Source organism: Oncorhynchus tshawytscha, unplaced genomic scaffold (assembly GCF_018296145.1).
Source record: "Oncorhynchus tshawytscha isolate Ot180627B unplaced genomic scaffold, Otsh_v2.0 Un_scaffold_1341_pilon_pilon, whole genome shotgun sequence".
Taxonomy (NCBI): domain Eukaryota; kingdom Metazoa; phylum Chordata; class Actinopteri; order Salmoniformes; family Salmonidae; genus Oncorhynchus; species Oncorhynchus tshawytscha.
This window is the reverse complement of record NW_024609828.1, coordinates 29065-51987: the sequence shown is the minus strand read 5'-3', so window position 1 is coordinate 51987 and position 22923 is coordinate 29065. Positions and strand designations below refer to the sequence as shown.

Here is a 22923-nt window from a genome sequence, read left to right as displayed (position 1 = left end):
GATGGATGGTGGATGGATGGAGAGAGAGAGAGAGGGGGAGAGAGAGAGATATATATATATATATAGAGAGAGAGAGAGAACATCCATTCATATCCTCCGGCTTCAGACTCATTGCACACAACATGACACCTCTCCTGACTTTGTGTGTCTGTAGTCGACAAGCGCGACAAATAAGACCGGTGTTACAAAGTATACAATCGCATTCTGGCAGTTTACAAGCCTTATGACAGAGAGACGGCAGGGTAGCCTAGTGGTTAGAGCGTTGGACTAGCGTTGAATTAGTAACCGAAAGGTTGCAAGTTCAAATCCCTGAGCTGACAAGGTACAAATCTGTCGTTCTGCCCCTGAACAGACAGTTAACCCACTGTTCCTAGGATGTCATTGAAAATAAGAATTTGTTCTTAACTGACTTGCCTAGGTAAAAAAATATGTTGCATTATCTTTAATGTCTTTCAATAATATAAGGTGAGATCCATTCTCCTCTTTCTCCCTGCACCAGCCTCCACTGCACTCCGCAGCTGACCCATGATTCTATTCAACACTTGAACTCTTTCTGATGTCACGATTTTCAGGCAATTTGTTCGTATTTGGATTTGGAATATTTTATTAGGTGCAAGAGGACATCCAACCACACTGCATGGAGACACAGAACATAAAGGGTAGATGAAGATGAGGTTAAAGCAACAGTTAAAGCGAGGTTAAAGATGAGGTTAAAGCAAGAATCCTTTTTGTTTCTCATTTCTCTTTTCACAATTCCAAGGTTGCACTGTAGGAAAAAAATACAAATGATATTTGCTGAACTGAAAGATAGACGTTGTAAAAAAAAAAATTAGTGCAATGATGTCCGAGGTGAAAAACAGTGTTGTTTTCAGTAACTTCTCTGTGGTTGTAACATCCCAAACGGACGTGGCTGTTTCACCATAAAGGATTACAGCTTCATGGTTGGAATCATCCGCAAACAAAAAGCACATTCGGTGCTGAAGAAAAGGCCATTGAACATTTTAAAAGAAGTGTCCTTCTTCCACTAACACTCTGAATGAAATAGTGACTCAGTGCAGGGAACCACATTAACTCATGAGCAGAATGATAATAAAATACAAGAAATTAAATCTTCTCTACAGAAATAAAAACAGACATTTATATAACACATAAAAGGACATTCATATGTAGAATAACTTTTAAGCGTTCTAAAATGATAGGTGTGTACCCCTTTAAAACATTACTGCATTATATCATTCTCAAAGGCCATCAGAAATGTTCTGAATCCCACTGTCCTGTTTTTACGAACATATATCTTTCCAAGATGTCCCAAGGGAAAGGAAGAGACAACGGTCCATTTGTTTCCTAACATCAGGTTAGTCCTCTGCATTCTCCATAACCAGATAAGGGTTGAATTGACAGGCATTGTGGTTTTGTGTTGCAGCAAAACAAGTGTGAACAATGTTGGAGAAGCAAACTGGACACACATGTATCTACTGCACCATGTTTCAAATCACTGTTTAAATGGACTGGATGAAGCACAATATTCATTCAGAACGTGGTTCCTTTTTCTCATCTCGAAGGAAATTAAAGACTTTTTCTACAAACAGAAACATAGCAAAGTGTTCCAGTGCTTTTTGTCTTGTTCCAACCAGAAACATTCAGATCTCTCCTCATCTTTAGTTTCACAGTCTTCATTTTCATAGCGTCTCTCTGGCTTATAGAAAAATGCCTCTATATTATACAACGCAACGGGATAGTAAAATAGCTCACATTCATCTTCTCATTAATATGACAAACATGATATTTACTATCACAGATTATGGATAAAATCCTTCCTTGAAGGTCATCCAGTCCCTGGCTTCCCATTCCAACCCACGCTCCCCCAGTGTGGCACACAGAGCGCTGAATTCCCGGCTTCCCGCCAGTCCTCGGCAGCTTTCCGACTTTGCTTTTAACCTGCCTGGGCCGGCCACTGCACAAAGCTGCTTGGGATGGCAGCTGCTCAAGGGGAGGAGAGGTATTAGAATAGATTTACAAGAATGTGAATGTCCTCGTCACTAATCTCTAGGGCCTTTTACACAACGAGTGTGCACACACCCACACACACACAAACTGCTATTACAGTAAACACACCCACCTGTGCATGTACATATGCACACACATATACACACATACAGTACGCATGCATTAACTTTGGCACTCAATACTCTCAGTGACAAGTCAAAACACATGCACACGTTTAAAATGACTCCACATGAAGTCAATGGTCTATTCCACTGTTGCCTTAATATTCTATACTCATCAATATCCCTCCCTGGAACATGGGGGTTCTTTTTACTGCAAAGGAACACAAGCTCACATAACGTACCGGAGAAGTTTGCCATGCAACTCAGAAATAGCTGTCCACACAACACAATAAAAGCTTCTATGGGTTATATATTAGCTCACATTCACTGAGTACAGTACAGTGCTCGATTATCAGTTGGAAATGCCTTAGAGAGGAGCTGTGTTCAAACATGACTCAGTCAAAAGGATCTCTAGCTAAAGGAGTCAAAGCCAGAATACAGAGTATAGAGTCCTCAGTCTCAAGTGGGTTCTCTGTAAAATCCTCTAGTTAGAATCACGTTGGAATGGGCATGAACTTGTGAGCCATGTACTAAAGCATGGAAAATCACAGCAAAACACATTGGGAAAACAAGAAGTTGACCCATTTACTAGATCTAGGTCTGTAAACAAAGGCAATACCCGTTGAGCCCTTTTTCCTCCTTGAGGGGTGTTTCTGAAGCAGCACAGAGAGCGCGGAACCAGAACCACCTCTCAAGCCTCCGGAACCTTCGGAACCCAGTGTCATAACAACGTTACACATCCAACTCCTTTACGGTTCGAACATACGGTCCTCGCAGATCTCCAATGCCGCCTTGGATGCTCCTCCCATGACTTCGACGTTGGTGTCGATCCAGGGAACAATGTTCCCGGGCATGTAGGAGGAGCAGTTGGCCATTCCCATGATGTCCACAGGCCGGAGGACCCGGTCCCACATGTTGAACTGGCTCAGCTCGCCAACGAAGGCCTGGGTGGCATCGAAACGACCCCCCACCATGTCCTGTAGAGGGAGAGGGACTGTGTTTAAAATCCCATCAGTATACAGAAACGTCATAGCCTGGGTGATTCATCGTTTCTGCCTTCAACAAGAATTCAAAGACATCAACAATTTTGCCAAAGCTGGAAGAGAAAGACAATTCAAATAAATTGTATAGTATGCCTGATAGATGAGACAGATCTATTGCGCTGCTATTGGTTTCCTCTGTGCGTCTGTCATTTCCCTCTGCAATTGCAATTTTATCCATGAAAGACACACTACATGCCATGTAGCTTTCCACATAGACTAGCACCACACGTGCTGAACAAAGTAGTCCATCCAATGTGACCCAACAGCTACATAGTGTTACATTAATGGGTCCCTATAGGAACTGCCTTAATAGCGTCAGTGTTCTGTACTACATGGCTGTAGAGATAGTAAGGTGCTGTCATGGAGATATCTGTTGGAGTGTCACACTAACAATGCTCCCAAGGGTGCGCTGTCACTGGTTAAGGCAGGCAGAGAGGTGAGGTAATGGTAAAGGAGTGTTGATAGCGTGACAAGAGCCTTGCCTCCCCCGTCTCCCCTGTTCATCTCTCGCTCTCCAGGGGGAACACACACACCCTCCCACTCTCCCTCTCCAGTGGGAGTAGATCAGAGCCTGGCTGAGCCTCACCTGTTCCTGTCCCAGGATGATCACCCCTCCAGGTTTAATTGGGTGCCAGGGGGCCAGGTTCTCCCCGGTGCCCAGCCTCTCCCCGTCCTGGTACGCCTCCCAGAAGCCGTCCCGCGTCGTCCAGGTGATGCATATGTGGTGCCAGCGGCCGTCGCTCACCGACAGGGGCAACTGGGCCACCTGGGTAAGAAGGGTGAGATGGGCAGTACAACGTTAGATGGGATTCACTTTTAATTGTAAGCCGCTCTGGATAAGAGTGTCTGCTAAGTGACTCAAATGTAAATGTAGAATACTTATAGGGCAAAGAGGGTAAGAGGGGCAAGGAGGGTAATTCATGTTAGAGGGGCAAGGAGGGTAATGTTAGAGGGGCTATACTAACTGGGGAAAGAGCTACATGGCATGTAGTGTGTCTTTCATGGATAAAATTGCAATTGCAGAGGGAAATGACAGACGCACAGAGGAAACCAATAGCAGAGCAATAGATCTGTCTCATCTATCAGACGTACTATACAATTTATTTGAATTGTCTTTCTCTTCCAGCTTTGGCAAAAGGGGAAAGAGAATACCTGTGTTTATTCTGTTGAGCCTTTAGTCTTTGTGTGGTGAATCTTAATTTCCACTTAAGTCCAATTTTCACTTAGTCATGCATGGATGTCTATGGGGAAACTTAAAAAAACATTCACTCAAGTGAAGGATAGGATTCCCCTTAAGAGCTTATTGTAGACTTTACTATCAGGGAGAATATCCCAGGGCAGATAGGGCAATAGGGCTCAAGTTGAACCGTACAATCTGCCGTAAGAGGCAAGAGAGCACAAGAACTATATATCACTGGGGCAGATGGCACAATGAAGCTTTGACTGAGACACACAACACAGGACCAAATGGAGCAAGACAACACCAGCACTTTACAAATAGCTTCTAAACAGTAAAGTGACACAGGGACAATATACTGTAGAAATCGCAGTCATATGGGATTGCACTTCGAAAACAAGAGCAGAAAGAAATAGCACAGGTTACGAAAGGTTACAACATCTGCGCTTTACCCAGACGTTACAATGACATCATGGTCCACAGAGGATTCAGCATAGGGGAGAATGGCAGTGGAAGTCATTAGCTTTATATAGAGGTTCTATATGAGCCATAGAGACCATAGAGACCATGAAATGCAGAGGCTACTGCCAACAATTTCCTGTCTGCTCTTAATCCCTCCCATGAGAAACTAGACGCTTGACCTCCAAAGGTGTTCCAGCATATCACATTTACACTAAAGTCAATCAGACAGAGCATTGATACTGTGGACCTAATTACTGCCCTCTAGTAATATCCCTGAGCCTTAGTCAACCTGAGGACGTTAGGTCTGATATCATACCCGGAGCCAGGAGTTTCTCCCTGATCATGTGAGCTGGAAACAAACACAGGAACTGTTGTTTACATAGGGCCCGGCAGATTAAACAGTTGCAGAATGTCTTTTAGTCCACACCAATATTTCAATAAACATTCTCTAATCAAAGCTCTGACAAAGGCTGTGAGGCCCAAACATTTGCAAAAAATAAACAACAAGTGATGAGGGAGTTTATTTTCTATGAACAATTATTCAACATTTCCTAGAATGCACCTGCAAGCAATCCTTAAAGGTGTGAGGGCATTTCACGTTTTAGATCTGACAGGTGCAGAAAGAAATTCAATAAAACCACCCCCTCCGGGTATTGACTAAACCCAAACCAACCACTACATCAAAAGATGTTTTAACTTCCCTCTTGTCCAATAGGCAGCCAACTGCTGCGAAAGTATTGATAAAAGAAGTTCAATGTGGATATATTGTGGCATTAGGAAAGTTTTAAAGGACTGGTTCAATATTTGTTTTACCTAATCTGTATTTTGGATGTAAATGTTATCGTATAGAGGGGTCCAGACACTTTTTTTGTGATTTTACTGATTTTACTCAGTGATTTTACTCAGTGATTTTACTCTGTGATTTTACTCTGTGATTTTACTTGGTTTTAAGAAACATACGGTCCCCGGAATAGACTTTATCAATGCTCGTTCTGCAGAATGGGGGCTCCGGAAAAACAACGGCTCCAAAAATACCCAAGCAAGTCCTTTTAGGAACGACAAACCTCTCAGTATAGTGATGCAGGTCTTTAGATGTTATACACATTACATTATGCATTTCCAAACTTTATCCGCAAAGTTATATTCCATTTTATGCAACTCGAGCGGTTTCCAGCTGTGCTACACAGAGAAGTATGTTTCTCAAAGACAAGTGAAATTGCTAAAGTATCTGGATCCTTCTAAAGTCATGTCATTTACATCCAAAATAGAGATACTGTTCTATAATAGTGAACAAATCCTTTCACTCCTTACAGAAGACAAAATAATGAGATGCAACAGGAATGTCAAATGGATTTGATCCAGGGAAGATATTCTCTCTATCTTTAATGAATCTCATTTTGGAGCACTAGAGCATTTGCACCAGATGAATGGTGTACCATTGACAAAAGAACATGGTGTAACATTGTCACCATGCAGACCTGGGTCATGTTAGTTTTAAAACATGTTGAAATGAAAATTAGTGTTATATTCATGGTTTCATCTTCTCTCACACATACACTCTCTGACCCTCTCTTTCCTCCTCTTTCACACTCACTAACACTTTCATTGGTTCCTTTGTTCTCTGGTGCTGTATTGGTTCCTCTATTCTCTGGTGCCATTTTGGTTCCTTTGTTCTCTGGTGCTGTATTGGGTCCTCTATTCTCTGGTGCTGTATTGGTTCCTCTGTTCTCTGGTGCTGTATTGGTTCCTCTATTCTCTGGTGCTGTATTGAGTCCTCTGTTCTCTGGTGCTGTATTGGTTCCTCTATTCTCTGGTGCTGTATTGGGTCCTCTATTCTCTGGTGCTGTTCTCTGGTGCTGTATTGGTTCCTCTATTCTCTGGTGCTGTATTGGGTCCTCTATTCTCTGTTCTCTGTGCTGTTCTCTGGTGCTGTATTGGTTCCTCTATTCTCTGGTGCTGTATTGGTTCCTCTATTCTCTGGTGCTGTATTGGTTCCTCTATTCTCTGGTGCTGTATTGGTTCCTCTATTCTCTGGTGCTGTATTGGTTCCTCTATTCTCTGGTGCTGTATTGGTTCCTCTATTCTCTGGTGCTGTATTGGTTCCTCTATTCTCTGGTGCTGTATTGGGTCCTCTATTCTCTGGTGCTGTATTGGGTCCTCTATTCCCTGGTGCTGTATTGGGTCCTCTGTTCCCAGGTGCTGTATTGGGTCCTCTGTTCTCAGGTGCTGTATTGGGTCCTCTGTTCTCTGGTGCTGTATTGGGTCCTCTGTTCTCTGGTGCTGTATTGGTTCCTCTGTTCTCTGGTGCTGTATTGGGTCCTCTGTTCTCAGGTGCTGTATTGGGTCCTCTGTTCTCTGGTGCTGTATTGGTTCCTCTGTTCTCTGGTGCTGTATTGGTCCTCTATTCTCTAGTGCTGTATTGGTTCCTCTATTCTCTGGTGCTGTATTGGGTCCTCTATTCTCTGGTGCTGTATTGGGTCCTCTGTTCTCTGGTGCTGTATTGGGTCCTCTGTTCTCTGGTGCTGTATTGGGTCCTCTATTCTCTGGTGCTGTATTGGGTCCTCTGTTCTCTGGTGCTGTATTGGTGCCTCTGTTCTCTGGTGCTGTATTGGGTCCTCTGTTCTCTGGTGCTATATTGGTTCCTCTATTCTCTGGTGCTGTATTGGGTCCTCTATTCTCTGGTGCTGTATTGGGTCCTCTGTTCTCTGGTGCTGTTTTGTATCCTCTATTCTCTGGTGCCTATCTCCCTGTATACTCTGCTCCTGCTCCCCCCTCCCCCATCTCCCCCTCCCTTCTCTCTCTCTCTCTCTCTCTCTCTCTCTCTCTCTCTCTCTCTCTCTCTCTCTCTCTCTCTCTCTCTCTCTCTCTCTCTCTCTCTCTCTCTCTCTCTCTCTCTCTCTCTCTTCCTTTCTAGTGTTTGTTTGACATACACACATGTATAATGCATGGTGAAACCAGAACTGTGGGGAAAACTGGCTCTGCCAATAAACCAGATGCCCAACACAAACCCAAATCCAACCCCACAACCGAAAAAAACCCACCCTACTTCACTTCAGCCAAACTCTATTCCCTCTGAGCCCCTAGGTTCAGTTATCCAGCAGTAACGCACAGAAAAAATAACTATCAGTGTTGTTTATTCAAACACCACGATTGCCATGGTTGTATTCCTTTGAAGACAGAAACCGATGAAATATTAATTGTAGCTTCTTTTTGAGCACATTGGAAATGGTCTTCCTTCAAAAAGCATTGCTTAACAGGGGGGGGAAGTGTCTGATTCTCTGTATTAAATGTAAATATTGAAGCGACCTAAAGCCAACCTAGGACCCTCGACAAGAGGTGTGGGCCTCTTGGTGTAACGACCATGGTGTTGGGTTGATAGTCGCTGGACCCAGGTTCAAGAACCTGTTGGGTCTACCCCTGAAAACAGACTGGAAGGACTACAACATGACTCCATTTCGTTCCTTTTCTGTGCTGGCTTGATCGTTCTGTGTCTATTCAATCGTCACGGTTTGTTTTTGTAATAGAAAATGCACAATGATTCATGCTCAACTGTAACCAAGTTCTTTAGAGTAAATGAGTCTTTCGTCGCCATAGCCCAGGAGTTGTTTTTGTAATGGACAATCAATAAAAGACTTGTACTTACTTTGTCGTTGACCAACAGCTCTATGGGGTTGTTGCCCCACTCGATGAGCACAATCTCATTGGCCTGTCCTGGCACCCCGTAGGAGAAGGGGGTTCCTATACCAGGGCTGGCGCTGGACTTCAGCCACATACACACTGTGAAGGCATACATCTCAGGGAGACTCTTCTTGATGCGTCCGTATAGGTAGTTGGTGCGCAGGGGGAGAGACACCTTGAAATCCTCTGGGGACTTAAATGCGTTGTTACCTGAAGACAAACAGAGATGTGAAAATTATTAGATAATGATTAGATAGAGGTAGTATCCATCACTTTCATCGGTCATGACCTGCACTGTTCACATACACTACCGTGTCTGAGTCTGCCCACATAGGGGCCTCTTATTGAACCAGCTGTAAGGGTTCGATGTTGGACTGTCGTAAATTGGCTGTAAGGGTACGATGTTGGTGATGGTCATGGTGATGATGACAGCGGCGGTCGGTGCCGTTTAAGATGAGGGAGGACAATTTTTTTTTAAATTGAACTTATTTATGTTACAGCATATTAGATGGCTGTCATTCATATTCCATTCACCCAGTTCAATGTAACATCCATAGGTTTAAGCTACTAAATTATGCTCAAATTTTCCCTGTACTACACACAGCCATCATGACGTTGCTACAACCTAGCCTATGAATTACAGTTTACAACATACAGTAAGTAGGTGCACACAGGTCGAGAGAAAGATGTGAGGTTTACAACATACAGTAAGTGACACATGGACAGACAGTGACACATTCAATACAGCCTTGCACAATCTTGCCTGTATCTAGCTGATCTAGGGAGTAATCATTAGTCTAACAGTTGTAAACGAGAGTTTCTATTGGACAAATTCAGGTATGTTTACCTTCGTTTTGTTCCGTTTGCTTTATTCGGCAGAATGTTAACTTTCATAGCCATATACAAACATCTTGTTGCATTCCTTCTCACATCTACGTGCTCTCCTCCTCATCATCTGTCTGTGATCAGGCAAAAAAAATATTTCCAAGCCAAACATTCATATCATAACCACTGCACACAGCCTACTTCGTTGTCACCATATTAGCTAATGTAACGTCAGAGTCAATATAGCTAATGTAAATAACGCATTAGTAAACCTGCTACAGTCATGCAGTACAGTGGACAGTTAGTAAGCAGGTTAGCAGTTACACTGGTGGGCCAGGGTCGCAAAAAATGAGTAAAACCAAAAGGTTACCTTGACTTGGAACAGTTCCAATGTTGGATAGTCATACCCAGCTAGCTAATACTGTAGCATCCCTCTGAGTCGGGTGTTTGAGTAGGCTAAACTAGCTAGCTGCATTTGCAAGTACTAAAAAATGATGAAATATAGCTCTCTATTTCTCTCTCTCTGTCTCTCTCACTCCTCCTTCATTTTTTAAAGAAATGAATTAGCCTAGGTAAAAAAAAATGTGTCACCCATCAATCTTACGCATGACCGTAAGTCGCTTTGAACAAAAGCAGCTGCTAAATGGCAGACATTACAATGAGGATTGAACATTAATATAAATGTGGATGGGCACTGGTTAGTGGAAGTATAGCAGCCGGTATTGTTTTCAGTCTTAATTGAAACATTGAGGAGGTGTCAGTAAGACAGCATATTGTATACACATCTGTTACAATGAGAGTGAGAGAGAATCAGAGACAGTCTGTCTTTCTGGAAGCAGTGAGAAGAGAGTGAGAGCCAAAGAGAGAGAAACACAGAGAAGAATGCAAGAAAAATAATGAATTAGAGGGAGAGAGGGGCAGAATCAAAATGAGAAGACTCGGGTGCATGGAGAGAGCCTGATCAATGACAGACATCAGATCAGATCAGACGGTCTCTGCCTCCCCACCCAAATCTCAGCATAAGTCTCTGCTGCTATAGTAACAGCTATTGGGGATCCCGAATAAATGAAATAATGTATGTGTGTTGTAGTATCCAAAATAAGGAGGAAGAGGCAGTCACAGTCAGAATGTGAGTGGTTGGGTCTGTAGTCAAAGGAGGATTGAGAAGGATGATGAGGTTCCTGAATTTCTCTCCAGCTATTTTCTGATCTCCAACAGAGAGAGAAAATAAGCAAGGAGAGGCAGAGAGAGAGAGAGAATGGATGTGAGAATCAAAGAAAGAGAAACAGCAAGAGAAGGCCACAGAGAGAGGATGCAGGGGGAGGTGAGTTTTTGGGGACCTGCAAAAATAGAGGGAGAAAGGGAGTGAGGTGGGAACGAGGGGAGTGAGGGGGAATAAACCCCCTACTCTCCAGCTCTGTGATCCCCTCTAGCCTGGGTAAATAAAGCTGTAGAGTGAGAAAGAGTAAAAGAACAAGATAGAATGAGGAAAAACAGGGTGAGAATGACAACTACAGCTTCCTTTACTTCTCTCCAGCTCTGTGATCCTCTGGCCTGAGTAAATAAGAACCCCGGGGGCGGGGGCGTATGCCTTATGACTAACGTGACATGGTGTGATGAAAGAAACATACAGGAACTCCAATCCTTCTGTTCACCTGATTTAGAATTCCTCACAATCAAATGTAGACCGCATTATCTACCAAGAGAATTCTCTTCGATTATAATCACAGCCATATATATCCCCCCCCAAGCAGACACATCGATGGCTCTGAACAAACTTTATTTAACTCTCTGCAAACTGGAAATGATTTATCCGGAGGCTGCATTCATTGTAGCTGGGGAATTTAACAAGGCTAATCTGAAAACAAGACTCCCTAAATTCTATCAGCATATCGATTGCGCAACCAGGGGTGGAAAGACCTTGGATCATTGTTACTCTAACTTCCGGGACGCATATAAGGCCCTGCCCCGCCCCCCTTTCGGAAAAGCTGACCACTCCATTTTGTTGATCCCTGCCTACAGACAGAAACTAAAACAAGAAGCTCCCACGCTGAGGTCTGTTCAACGCTGGTCTGACCAAGCTGACTCCACACTCCAAGACTGCTTCCATCACGTGGACTGGGAGATGTTTCGTATTGCGTCAGACAACAACATTGACGAATACGCTGATTCGGTGTGCGAGTTCATTAGAACGTGCGTTGAAGATGTCGTTCCCATAGCAACATTCCCTAACCAGAAACCGTGGATTGATGGCAGCATTCGTGTGAAACTGAAAGCGCGAACCACTGCTTTTAATCAGGGCAAGGTGTCTGGTGACATGACTGAATACAAACAGTGCAGCTATTCCCTCCGCAAGGCTATTAAACAAGCTAAGCGTCAGTACAGAGACAAAGTAGAATCTCAATTCAACGGCTCAGACACAAGAGGCATGTGGCAGGGTCTACAGTCAATCACGGACTACAGGAAGAAATCCAGCCCAGTCACGGACCAGGATGTCTTGCTCCCAGGCAGACTAAATAACTTTTTTGCCCGCTTTGAGGACAATACAGTGCCACTGACACGGCCTGCAATGAAAACATGCGGTCTCTCCTTCACTGTAGCCGAGGTGAGTAAGACATTTAAACGTGTTAACCCTCGCAAGGCTGCAGGCCCAGACGACATCCCCAGCCGCGCCCTCAGAGCATGCGCAGACCAGCTGGCCGGTGTGTTTACGGACATATTCAATCAATCCCTATACCAGTCTGCTGTTCCCACATGCTTCAAGAGGGCCACCATTGTTCCTGTTCCCAAGAAAGCTAAGGTAACTGAGCTAAACGACTACCGCCCGTAGCACTCATCCGTCATCATGAAGTGCTTTGAGAGACTAGTCAAGGACCATATCACCTCCACCCTACCTGACACCCTAGACCCACTCCAATTTGCTTACCGCCCAAATAGGTCCACAGACGATGCAATCTCAACCACACTGCACACTGCCCTAACCCATCTGGACAAGAGGAATACCTATGTGAGAATGCTGTTCATCGACTACAGCTCGGCATTCAACACCATAGTACCCTCCAAGCTCGTCATCAAGCTCGAGACCCTGGGTCTCGACCCCGCCCTGTGCAACTGGGTACTGGACTTCCTGACGGGCCGCCCCCAGGTGGTGAGGGTAGGCAACAACATCTCCTCCCCGCTGATCCTCAACACTGGGGCCCCACAAGGGTGCGTTCTGAGCCCTCTCCTGTACTCCCTGTTCACCCACGACTGCATGGCCACGCACGCCTCCAACTCAATCATCAAGTTTGCGGACGACACAACAGTGGTAGGCTTGATTACCAACAACGACGAGACGGCCTACAGGGAGGAGGTGAGGGCCCTCGGAGTGTGGTGTCAGGAAAACAACCTCACACTCAACGTCAAAAAAACTAAGGAGATGATTGTGGACTTCAGGAAACAGCAGAGGGAACACCCCCCTATCCACATCGATGGAACAGCAGTGGAGAGGGTAGCAAGTTTTAAGTTCCTCGGCATACACATCACAGACAAACTGAATTGGTCCACTCAAACAGACAGCATCGTGAAGAAGGCGCAGCAGCGCCTCTTCAACCTCAGGAGGCTGAAGAAATTCGGCTTGTCACCAAAAGCACTCACAAACTTCTACAGATGCACAATCGAGAGCATCCTGGCGGGCTGTATCACCGCCTGGTATGGCAACTGCTCCGCCCTCAACCGTAAGGCTCTCCAGAGGGTAGTGAGGTCTGCACACCGCATCACCGGGGGCAAACTACCTGCCCTCCAGGACAGCTACACCACCCAATGTTACAGGAAGACCATAAAGATCATCAAGGACATCAACCACCCGAGCCACTGCCTGTTCACCCCGCTATCATCCAGAAGGCGAGGTCAGTACAGGTGCATCAAAGCTGGGACCGAGAGACTGAAAAACAGCTTCTATCTCAAGGCCATCAGACTGTTAAACAGCCACCACTAACATTGAGTGGCTGCTGCCAACACACTGACACTGACACTGACTCAACTCCAGCCACTTTAATAATGGGAATTGATGGGAAATGATGTAAATATATCACTAGCCACTTTAAACAATGCTACCTTATATAATGTTTACATACCCTACATTATTCATCTCATATGCATACGTATATACTGTACTCTATATCATCGACTGCATCCTTATGTAATACATGTATCACTAGCCACTTTAACTATGCCACTTTGTTTACATACTCATCTCATATGTATATACTGTACTCGATATCAGCTACTGTATCTTGCCTATGCTGCTCTGTACCATCACTCATTCATATATCCTTATGTACATATTCTTTATCCCCTTACACTGTGTATAAGACAGTAGTTTTGGAATTGTTAGTTAGATTACTTGTTGGTTATTACTGCATTGTCGGAACTAGAAGCACAAGCATTTCGCTACACTCGCATTAACATCTGCTAACCATGTGTATGTGACAAATAAAATTTGATTTGATTTGATTTGATAAAGATGGAGTCTGAGAAAGAGTGAGGATGAGAAATAGTAAGATTGAGGGAGGGTAGGTGAGAACATATCCCTTACTTCTCTCCAGCTCTGTGATCCTCTCCAGCAGTGAGGTGAGGGTGCTCTCGGTACGCTGACGGTGGGCAGCCGTCTCGTTGTACAGCTGGCTCTTCTCTTCCTCCAGCTCGGCCACCTTCCTCAGAAGCTGGCCCTCTAGGGCCCCCAAACGGTGCTTCAGCAGCTCCCGCAGCTCCGCCGGTAGGGGCCCCACTGCATTCCCACCCGCACCTGCTGCTGCTGCTGCTGACGTGTTGGCACGCAACTGCTGCTGCTGTGGTGGAGGGAGGAGAGAGAGAGTTAATCCCCTATCCGGACGTTCTGTCGTTCAGTCACAGGTCGTGTTCTGCTGTGTTCAGAGTGGAGGTAGGATCAAGGAACAGGGACAATATATATGTTGGGGAGGTCCTTTCAGGGACCCGTTGGAGTAATAATTAAGTGCATCACCCCAAACACAAAAACAAACACACACAAGCACACTTTTGAAAATGATTCATTTGAATTAGTCCTGCTTATTTATGAGAGGTCTAACCCCAGAGGATGAAATTTGCCTCGTACATAAGATTTTGAGAGTTAAAAACGAACATGATGGAATAATCTAAATCACAGATTTTTTTGTCATGTATTAAGCATATATGTGGAGAGAGAGAGGAAGAGAGAGAGAAGGAAAGAGAGAGAAATATATATATATATACAGTTGAAGCGGGAAGTTTACATACACTTAGGTTGGAGTCATTAAAACTCGATTTTCAACCATTCCACAAACTTCTTGTTCACAAACTATAGTTTTGGCAAGTCAGTTAGGACATCTACTTTGTGCATGACACAAGTCATTTTTCCAACAATTGTTGACAGACAGATTATTTCACTTATAATTCACTGTATCACAATTCCAGTGGGTCAGAGTTTTACATACACTAAGTTGACTGTGCCTTTAATCAGCATGGAACATTCCAGAAACTATGTCATGGCTTTAGAAGCTTCCGATAGGCTAATTGACATCATTTGAGTCAATTGGAGGTGTACCTGTGGATGTATTTCAAGGCATACCTTCAAACTCAGTGCCTCTTTGCTTGACATCATGGGAAAATCAAAAGAAATCAGCCAAGACCTCAGAAAAAACATAGTAGACCTCCACAAGTCTGGTTCATCCTTGGGAGCAATTTCCAAATGCCTGAAGCTACCACGTTCATCTGTACAAACAATAGTATGCAAGTATAAACACAACACGCAGCCGTCATACCGCTCAGGAAGGAGACGTGTTCTGTCTCCTAGAGATGAACGTACTTTGGTGCGGAAAGTGCAAATCAATCACAGAACAACAGCAAAGGACCTTGTGAAGATGCTGGAGGAAACAGGTACAAAAGTATCTATATCCACAGTAAAAGGAGTCATATAAAGGCCGCTCAGCAAGGAAGAAGCCACTGCTCTGAAACCGCCACAAAAAAAGCCAGACTACGGTTTGCAACTGCACATGGGGACAAAGATCGTACTTGTTGGAGAAATGTCCTCTGGTCTGATGGAACAAAAATAGAACTGTTCGGCCATAATGACCATTGTTATATTTGGAGGAAAAAGGGGGAGGCTTGTAAGGCGAAGAACACCATCCCAACCGTGAAGCATGGGGGTGGCAGCATCATGTTGTGGGGTGCTTTTCTGCAGGAGGGACTGGTGCACTTCACAAAATAGATGGCATCATGAGGAAAGAAAATTACGTGGATATATTCAAGCAACATCTCAAGACATGAGTCAGGAAGTTAAAGCTTGGTCGCAAATGGGTCTTCCAATTGGCAAATGACCCCAAGCATACTTCCAAAGTTGTGGCAAAATGGCTTAAGGATAACAAAGTCAAGGTATTGGAGTGGCTATCACAAAGCCCTGACCTCAATACTATAGAACATTTGTGGGCAGAACTGAAAAAGTGTGTGCAAGCAAGGAGGCCTACAAACATGATTCAGTTACACCAGCTCTGTCAGGAGGAATGAGCCAAAATTCACCCAACGTATTGTGGGAAGCTTGTGAAAGGCTACCCAAAATGTTTGACCCAAGTTAAACATTTTAAAGGTATCCTACCAAATACTAATTGAGTGTATGTAAACTTCCTACCCACTGGGAATGTGATGAAAGAAATAAAAGCTAAAATAAATCATTCTCTATTATTATTCTGACATTTCACATTCTTAAAATAAAGTGGTGATCCTAACTGACCTAGGAGAGGGGATTTTTACTAGGATTAAATGTCACAATGAATTGTGAAAAACTGTGTTTAAATGTATTTGGCTAATGTGAATGTAAACTTCTGACTTCAACTGTGTATATATATATATATATATATATATATATATATATATATATATACTATATATATTCAGTTAAAACTATTACATTAAAGGGCAATAGGAAATAAATAGGTTTACATCTCTCTCTCTCTATTTATATATATAGAGGAAATAAATAGGTTTACATCTCTCTCTCTCTATTTATATATATAGAGGAAATAAATAGGTTTACATCTCTCTCTCTCTATATATATATATATATATATATAGGAAATAAATAGGTTTACATCTCTCTCTCTCTCTCTATATATATATATATATATATATATATATATATATATATAAATATATACATATATATATATATAGGAAATAAATAGGTTTACATCTCTATATTTATTTCTATATATATATATATATATATATATATAGAGAGAGAAGTAAAACTATTTATTTATATATATATATATATATAGAGAGAGATAAATAGGGATATATATATATATATATTCCTAAACTCTCTATTTATATATATAGAGGAAATATATATATATATATATAGAGGAAATAAATGTTTACATCTTTATTTCTCTATATATATATATATATAGAGAGAGATGTAAATCTCTATTTATTTCTCTATATATATATAAATATATATTATAGAGAGAGAAATGTAAACCTATTTATTTCCTCTATATATATATATATATAAAACTATATATTAGAGAGAGATGTAAACCTATTTATTTCCTCTCTATATATATATATATATATATATAGAGAAAGATTACATTAAAGAGATGTAAACCTATTTATTTCCTCTATATATATATAATAGAGAGAGAGATGTAAACCTATTTATTTCCTATATATATAAATAGAGAGAGAGAGATGTAAACCTATTTATTTCCTCTATATATATAAATATATTTATTTCCTCTATATATATATATATTTATTTCCTCTATATATATATATATATAGAGAGAGAGAGAGAGAGAGAGAGATGTAAACCTATTTATTTCCTCTATATATATATATATATATATAGAGAGAGAGAGAGAGATGTAAACCTATTTATTTCCTCTATATATATAAATAGAGAGAGATGTAAACCTATTTATTTCCTCTATATATAAATAGAGAGAGAGATGTAAACCTATTTATTTCCTCTATATATATAAATAGAGAGAGAGATGTAAACCTATTTATTTCCTCTATATATATAAATAGAGAGAGAGATGTAAACCTATTTATTTCCTCTATATATATATATAGAGAGAGAGATGTAAACCTATTTATTTCCTCTATATATATATATATAGATATATTTATATAATAAAGAGAGATGTAAACCTATTTATTTCCTCTATATATATATATATAGGAGAGAGATGTAAACCTATTTATTTCCTCTATATATATATATATATAGAGAGAGAGATGTAAACCTATTTATTTCCTCTATATATATATAATATAGAGAGAGAGATGTAAACCTATTTATTTCCTCTATATTCCTATATATATATATAATAGAGAGAGATGTAAACCTATTTATTTCCTCTATATATATAAATAGAGAGAGAGAGATGTAAACCTATTTATTTCCTCTATATATATAAATAGAGAGAGATGTAAACCTATTTATTTCCTCTATATATATAAATAGAGAGAGAGATGTAACCTATTTATTTCCTCTATATATATATATAGAGAGAGAGATGTAAACCTATTTATTTCCTCTATATATATATATAGAGAGAGAGAGAGAGAGAGAGAGAGATGTAAACCTATTTATTTCCTCTATATATATATATATATATATATATATAGAGAGAGAGAGAGAGATGTAAACCTATTTATTTCCTCTATATATATAAATAGAGAGAGAGATGTAAACCTATTTATTTCCTCTATATATATAAATAGAGAGAGAGATGTAACCTATTTATTTCCTCTATATATATAAATAGAGAGAGAGAGATGTGTAAACCTATTTATTTCCTCTATATATATATATATGTATATTTATTTCCTCTATATATATATATATAGAGAGAGATGTAAACCTATTTATTTCCTCTATATATATATATAGAGAGAGAGAGATGTAAACCTATTTATTTCCTCTATATATATAAATAGAGAGAGAGATGTAAACCTATTTATTTCCTCTATATATATATATATATATATTTATTTCCTCTATATATATAAGAGAGAGAGAGATGTAAACCTATTTATTTCCTCTATATATATAAATAGAGAGAGAGAGATGTAAACCTATTTATTTCCTCTATATATATATATATATATGTAAACCTATTTATTTCCTCTATATATATAAATAGAGAGAGAGATGTAAACCTATTTATTTCCTCTATATATATAAATAGAGAGAGAGATGTAAACCTATTTATTTCCTCTATATATATATATATAGAGAGAGATGTAAACCTATTTATTTCCTCTATATATATATAGAGAGAGAGATGTAAACCTATTTATTTCCTCTATATATAAATAGAGAGAGAGATGTAAACCTATTTATTTCCTCTATATATATAAATAGAGAGAGAGATGTAAACCTATTTATTTCCTCTATATATATATATAGAGAGAGAGAGATGTAAACCTATTTATTTCCTCTATATATATATATATAGAGAGAGAGAGATGTAAACCTATTTATTTCCTCTATATATATATATATAGAGAGAGAGATGTAAACCTATTTATTTCCTCTATATATATAAATAGAGAGAGAGATGTAATTTATTTCCTCTATATATATATAAATAGAGAGAGAGATGTAAACCTATTTATTTCCTCTATATATATATATATATATATATATATATATATATAGAGAGAGAGAGATGTAAACCTATTTATTTCCTCTATATATATATATAGAGAGAGAGATGTAAACCTATTTATTTCCTCTATATATATAAATAGAGAGAGAGATGTAAACCTATTTATTTCCTCTATATATATAAAGAGAGAGAGAGACCTATGTAACCTATTTATTTCCTATATATATATATATATATATATATTTATTTCCTCTATATATATAGAGAGAGATGTAAACCTATTTATTTCCTCTATATATATAAATAGAGAGAGAGATGTAAACCTATTTATTTCCTCTATATATATAAATAGAGAGAGATGTAAACCTATTTATTTCCTCTATATATATATATATAGAGAGAGATGTAAACCTATTTATTTCCTCTATATATATATATAGAGAGAGATGTAAACCTATTTATTTCCTCTATATATATAAATAGAGAGAGATGTAAACCTATTTATTTCCTCTATATATATAAATAGAGAGAGAGATGTAAACCTATTTATTTCCTCTATATATATATATAGAGAGAGAGAAGTGTAAACCTATTTATTTCCTCTATATATATATATATATAGAGAGAGAGAGAGATGTAAACCTATTTATTTCCTCTATATATATATATATATAGAGAGAGAGAGAGAGAGAGATGTAAACCTATTTATTTCCTCTATATATATATATAGAGAGAGAGATGTAAACCTATTTATTTCCTCTATATATATAAATAGAGAGAGAGAGATGTAAACCTATTTATTTCCTCTATTCCTCTATATATATATATATATATATATATATATATATATATATATATATATATATATATATATATATATAGAGAGAGAGAGAGAGATGTAAACCTATTTATTTCCTCTATATATATAAATAGAGAGAGAGAGAGATGTACACCTATTTATTTCCTATATATATATATATATAGAGAGAGAGAGAGATGTAAACCTATTTATTTCCTCTATATATATAAATAGAGAGAGAGATGTAAACCTATTTATTTCCTCTATATATATAAATAGAGAGAGAGATGTAAACCTATTTATTTCCTCTATATATATATAGAGAGAGAGAGATGTAAACCTATTTATTTCCTCTATATATATATATATATAGAGAGAGATGTAAACCTATTTATTTCCTCTATATATATATATAGAGAGAGAGATGTACACCTATTTATTTCCTCTATATATATATATATATAGAGAGAGATGTAAACCTATTTATTTCCTCTATATATATAAATAGAGAGAGAGAAGTGTAAACCTATTTATTTCCTATTGCACTTTAATGTAATTGTTTAATCAGTTTTATTCCACACTGTGCAATCATGTATTATATCTACTAACGACATAAAGGATTGGTGCTTATAGATAAAGGCTACATCAGCTGCAAACGGATTGCACAGTTACAATAACATACATGACCTCAATATTATCAGAGAGATACGGCTGAGTCTCAAATAGTACCCTTTTCCTTGTAGTGCACTTTAAAGGTAACAGGGTGCCATTTGGGATGCAACCAGAGATATGATCATCATGAAGCCACGTGAGACCAGCACACTCATTCCCTGGCACCAGAAAAAAATGCTATCTGTGTGATTGTGATTATGCCAGGGGCTACCACTCCCACATGACTTTGATTGTGACGACAAGATAATAGATTCATGAGATTAATCACTTTAACTAAGCAAGCTGTGGGCATCATATAATTAGAATTTGATTATATGGTGGGCATACCCACAATAGGCCTTTTTTCTTAGTCTGTTTGCTGCGTAGATAGGACCTCATCCATGATACAGTGGATACAAAGCCAGGGGAAATGTTTGTATGATTTGTGACATAAATTGCAAAAGCAGTTGGAAAAATGACAAGACTGCGTGTGGTGCCACATGGAAAAATTAATATAAATGATTGAAAATACACATCTCTGCTCGACTTCCCCACGGATGGTGCCTGACACTTTTGACACCAATTTATGTGTGCTGATTGTCTATTCATATCAGCTGTGTTGATTCATCAAGGATAAGCAGCATGCTTCTGACATACTACGCTACATTACCCTTTGATGTTAAGGAAGAGTAAGTGGGGAGTGTCTTATCGTGCAGGCTACATTCAGTATCAGACATGTCTGATGTGGTGGGTGCTACATGTTTGTGGTGAAAAGGTAAAAGGGCTGAGTAACCTCCATACACAATGTCAGAGTGAAATGTAAAGCATGATCATTATAATTTACTGTAGCTATATCTACAAACATCCATATTCATATAGGGGTATATTCATATATTAACCTCCATACACAATGTCAGAGTGAAATGAAAAGCATGATCATTATAATTTACTGTAGCTATATCCACAAACATCCATATTCATAAAGGGGTATATTCATATATTAACCTCCATACAAAAATGCTACAGTGTATAATGATAAAAAATACATTTGACCTGAATTATATTATTTACTGTAGCCACTACAGCCGCGTTATCTCACCTCCAGATTCTCCAACCGACCCGTGAGCCCCTGCATGGTCTTTCCCAGCTGGTCTATAGTTTCCGCGGGGTCCCTGGGAAGGTCTCCCATTGTGTTCTTACTGTAGTCCTTCCGCCTGGAGCTCTGGCCCCTGGACCTGCTCGCAGAGTCCTCCGCGGCCGCCTCGCAGCGGGCCAGTTTGGAGTTCAGCTCCTTGATAGTGCCCTGCTGACTCACGATAGTCTCCTTCTGCTGGAGGATGTTCTCCCGGAGTTGGAGGATGGTGTTCCGTAGCTCGTCCTCCACGGGGCTGGTGCTCTGCACGCGGTTACCGTTGGGGTCGAACGAGCAGCTAGGGTCGGCGCCCGCCGGGATGGCGGAGCAGAAGAAGCGGCTACCTGTCGCATCCTGAGCGCGCACCGTGCGTCCACTCACTAGGTATAAAAGTCCAACTAAGAAAGCCAGCATGCCGGATACGAGCACAGGTTCCTTGTAAGTTTGGAAAACTCCTCCTCACGAAATGAACGTTCTTCGTTGAGTCACATCGATAGGTTAAATAGCCTGGGATAAACTCTTGTCTTTAACACCAAAACGCACAATAATATAAATCAGATGGTAGACATAGTTCTGGACTTCGGAACTGACACGAGATCATTTACTGAAGTCAACAGAACTTCAAAACCATTTAGATTAATTGTTTGAGAGCTGCAATCAAATACTATCATAAGCCATCCAACCACATAATGATAAATGCCCTAGTCGCAAATGTCATAGAGCAATCCGTTTTCCCTCTCCAAACCTAAATAAAGTAATATCAAGGCAATTCTAATTTTTCCGAAAGAAAGTTACTATCCTGGTAAAAGGTGTAGAATTGATTCTGGTCACGAAGTTGTTGCAGGTTGTTGGTGCTCGGAAAGGTTTCTCTCCACACAGTCCATGGTGCTGAAAAGACAGCGACCTAGCTTCAACAGATTAATATGGGGCGCGCGCGCGGACCGGGGCGCTCCCGCTCATCATCATCTGTTCATGCTCGCTGAGATTCGGACCACGTCATCATCAGATCCCAGCACAGACGAGTCATGCTTTGCCTTGTGAGATCTGTTCGATCTGTTTGTGAAAAGAGTGCGCGGAGTTTCATAAGTGAACACCATCCGGTGCATGCCAAAGTGTCTTTGGATGAGGTCTCTAATATCGTGAGTGCAATGTGAGAGCCTTTTTCTAGCCTAAAGTAGTCAACAGTGAGTTCGGTTTGGAAATTAAATTAAGGTTTCTTGCCAGTCCATAGCCTCGTACAGCACACATGTATTTTCTAACGGTGTACTAATGCAGTGAATATGAATGTTTAATAGAATTGAGGTTCAGTACTCAGGGAGACTTCTTTCCCCCACTTGAATGGCATGGTCAGACAGTGAGTAGGCTATAGGTTGTAGTGATGAGTCCAGG

At 40.1% G+C, this 22923-nt stretch overlaps 1 protein-coding gene across 1 annotated transcript; it reads right to left on the bottom strand.

Annotated features, from left to right (window-relative positions):
- Nucleotides 1-389: 389 nt before the first annotated feature.
- nptx2a (neuronal pentraxin 2a) lies at nucleotides 390-22480 on the bottom strand. The gene is made up of 5 exons (XM_042319226.1): nucleotides 21502-22480; nucleotides 13870-14122; nucleotides 8434-8678; nucleotides 3738-3917; nucleotides 390-3085 (listed from the first exon to the last, which is right to left on the bottom strand). The coding sequence occupies exons 1-5, from the start codon at nucleotides 21946-21948 to the stop codon at nucleotides 2858-2860; spliced, it is 1353 nt and encodes a 450-aa protein (XP_042175160.1). The 5' UTR covers nucleotides 21949-22480; the 3' UTR covers nucleotides 390-2857.
- Nucleotides 22481-22923: the final 443 nt, after the last annotated feature.

Bases quoted from the DNA above. Each gene is read 5' to 3' on its own strand.
- nptx2a (XM_042319226.1), bottom strand. From the start codon at position 21,948: ATGCTGGCTTTCTTAGTTGGACTTTTATACCTAGTGAGTGGACGCACG. The intron at 14,123-21,501 runs GTGAGATAACGC...CCTCCACCACAG, and splicing joins GTCGGTTGGAGAATCTGGAG to CAGCAGCAGTTGCGTGCCAA. The intron at 8,679-13,869 runs GTAAGGGATATG...GTTTGTCTTCAG, and splicing joins GATCACAGAGCTGGAGAGAA to GTAACAACGCATTTAAGTCC.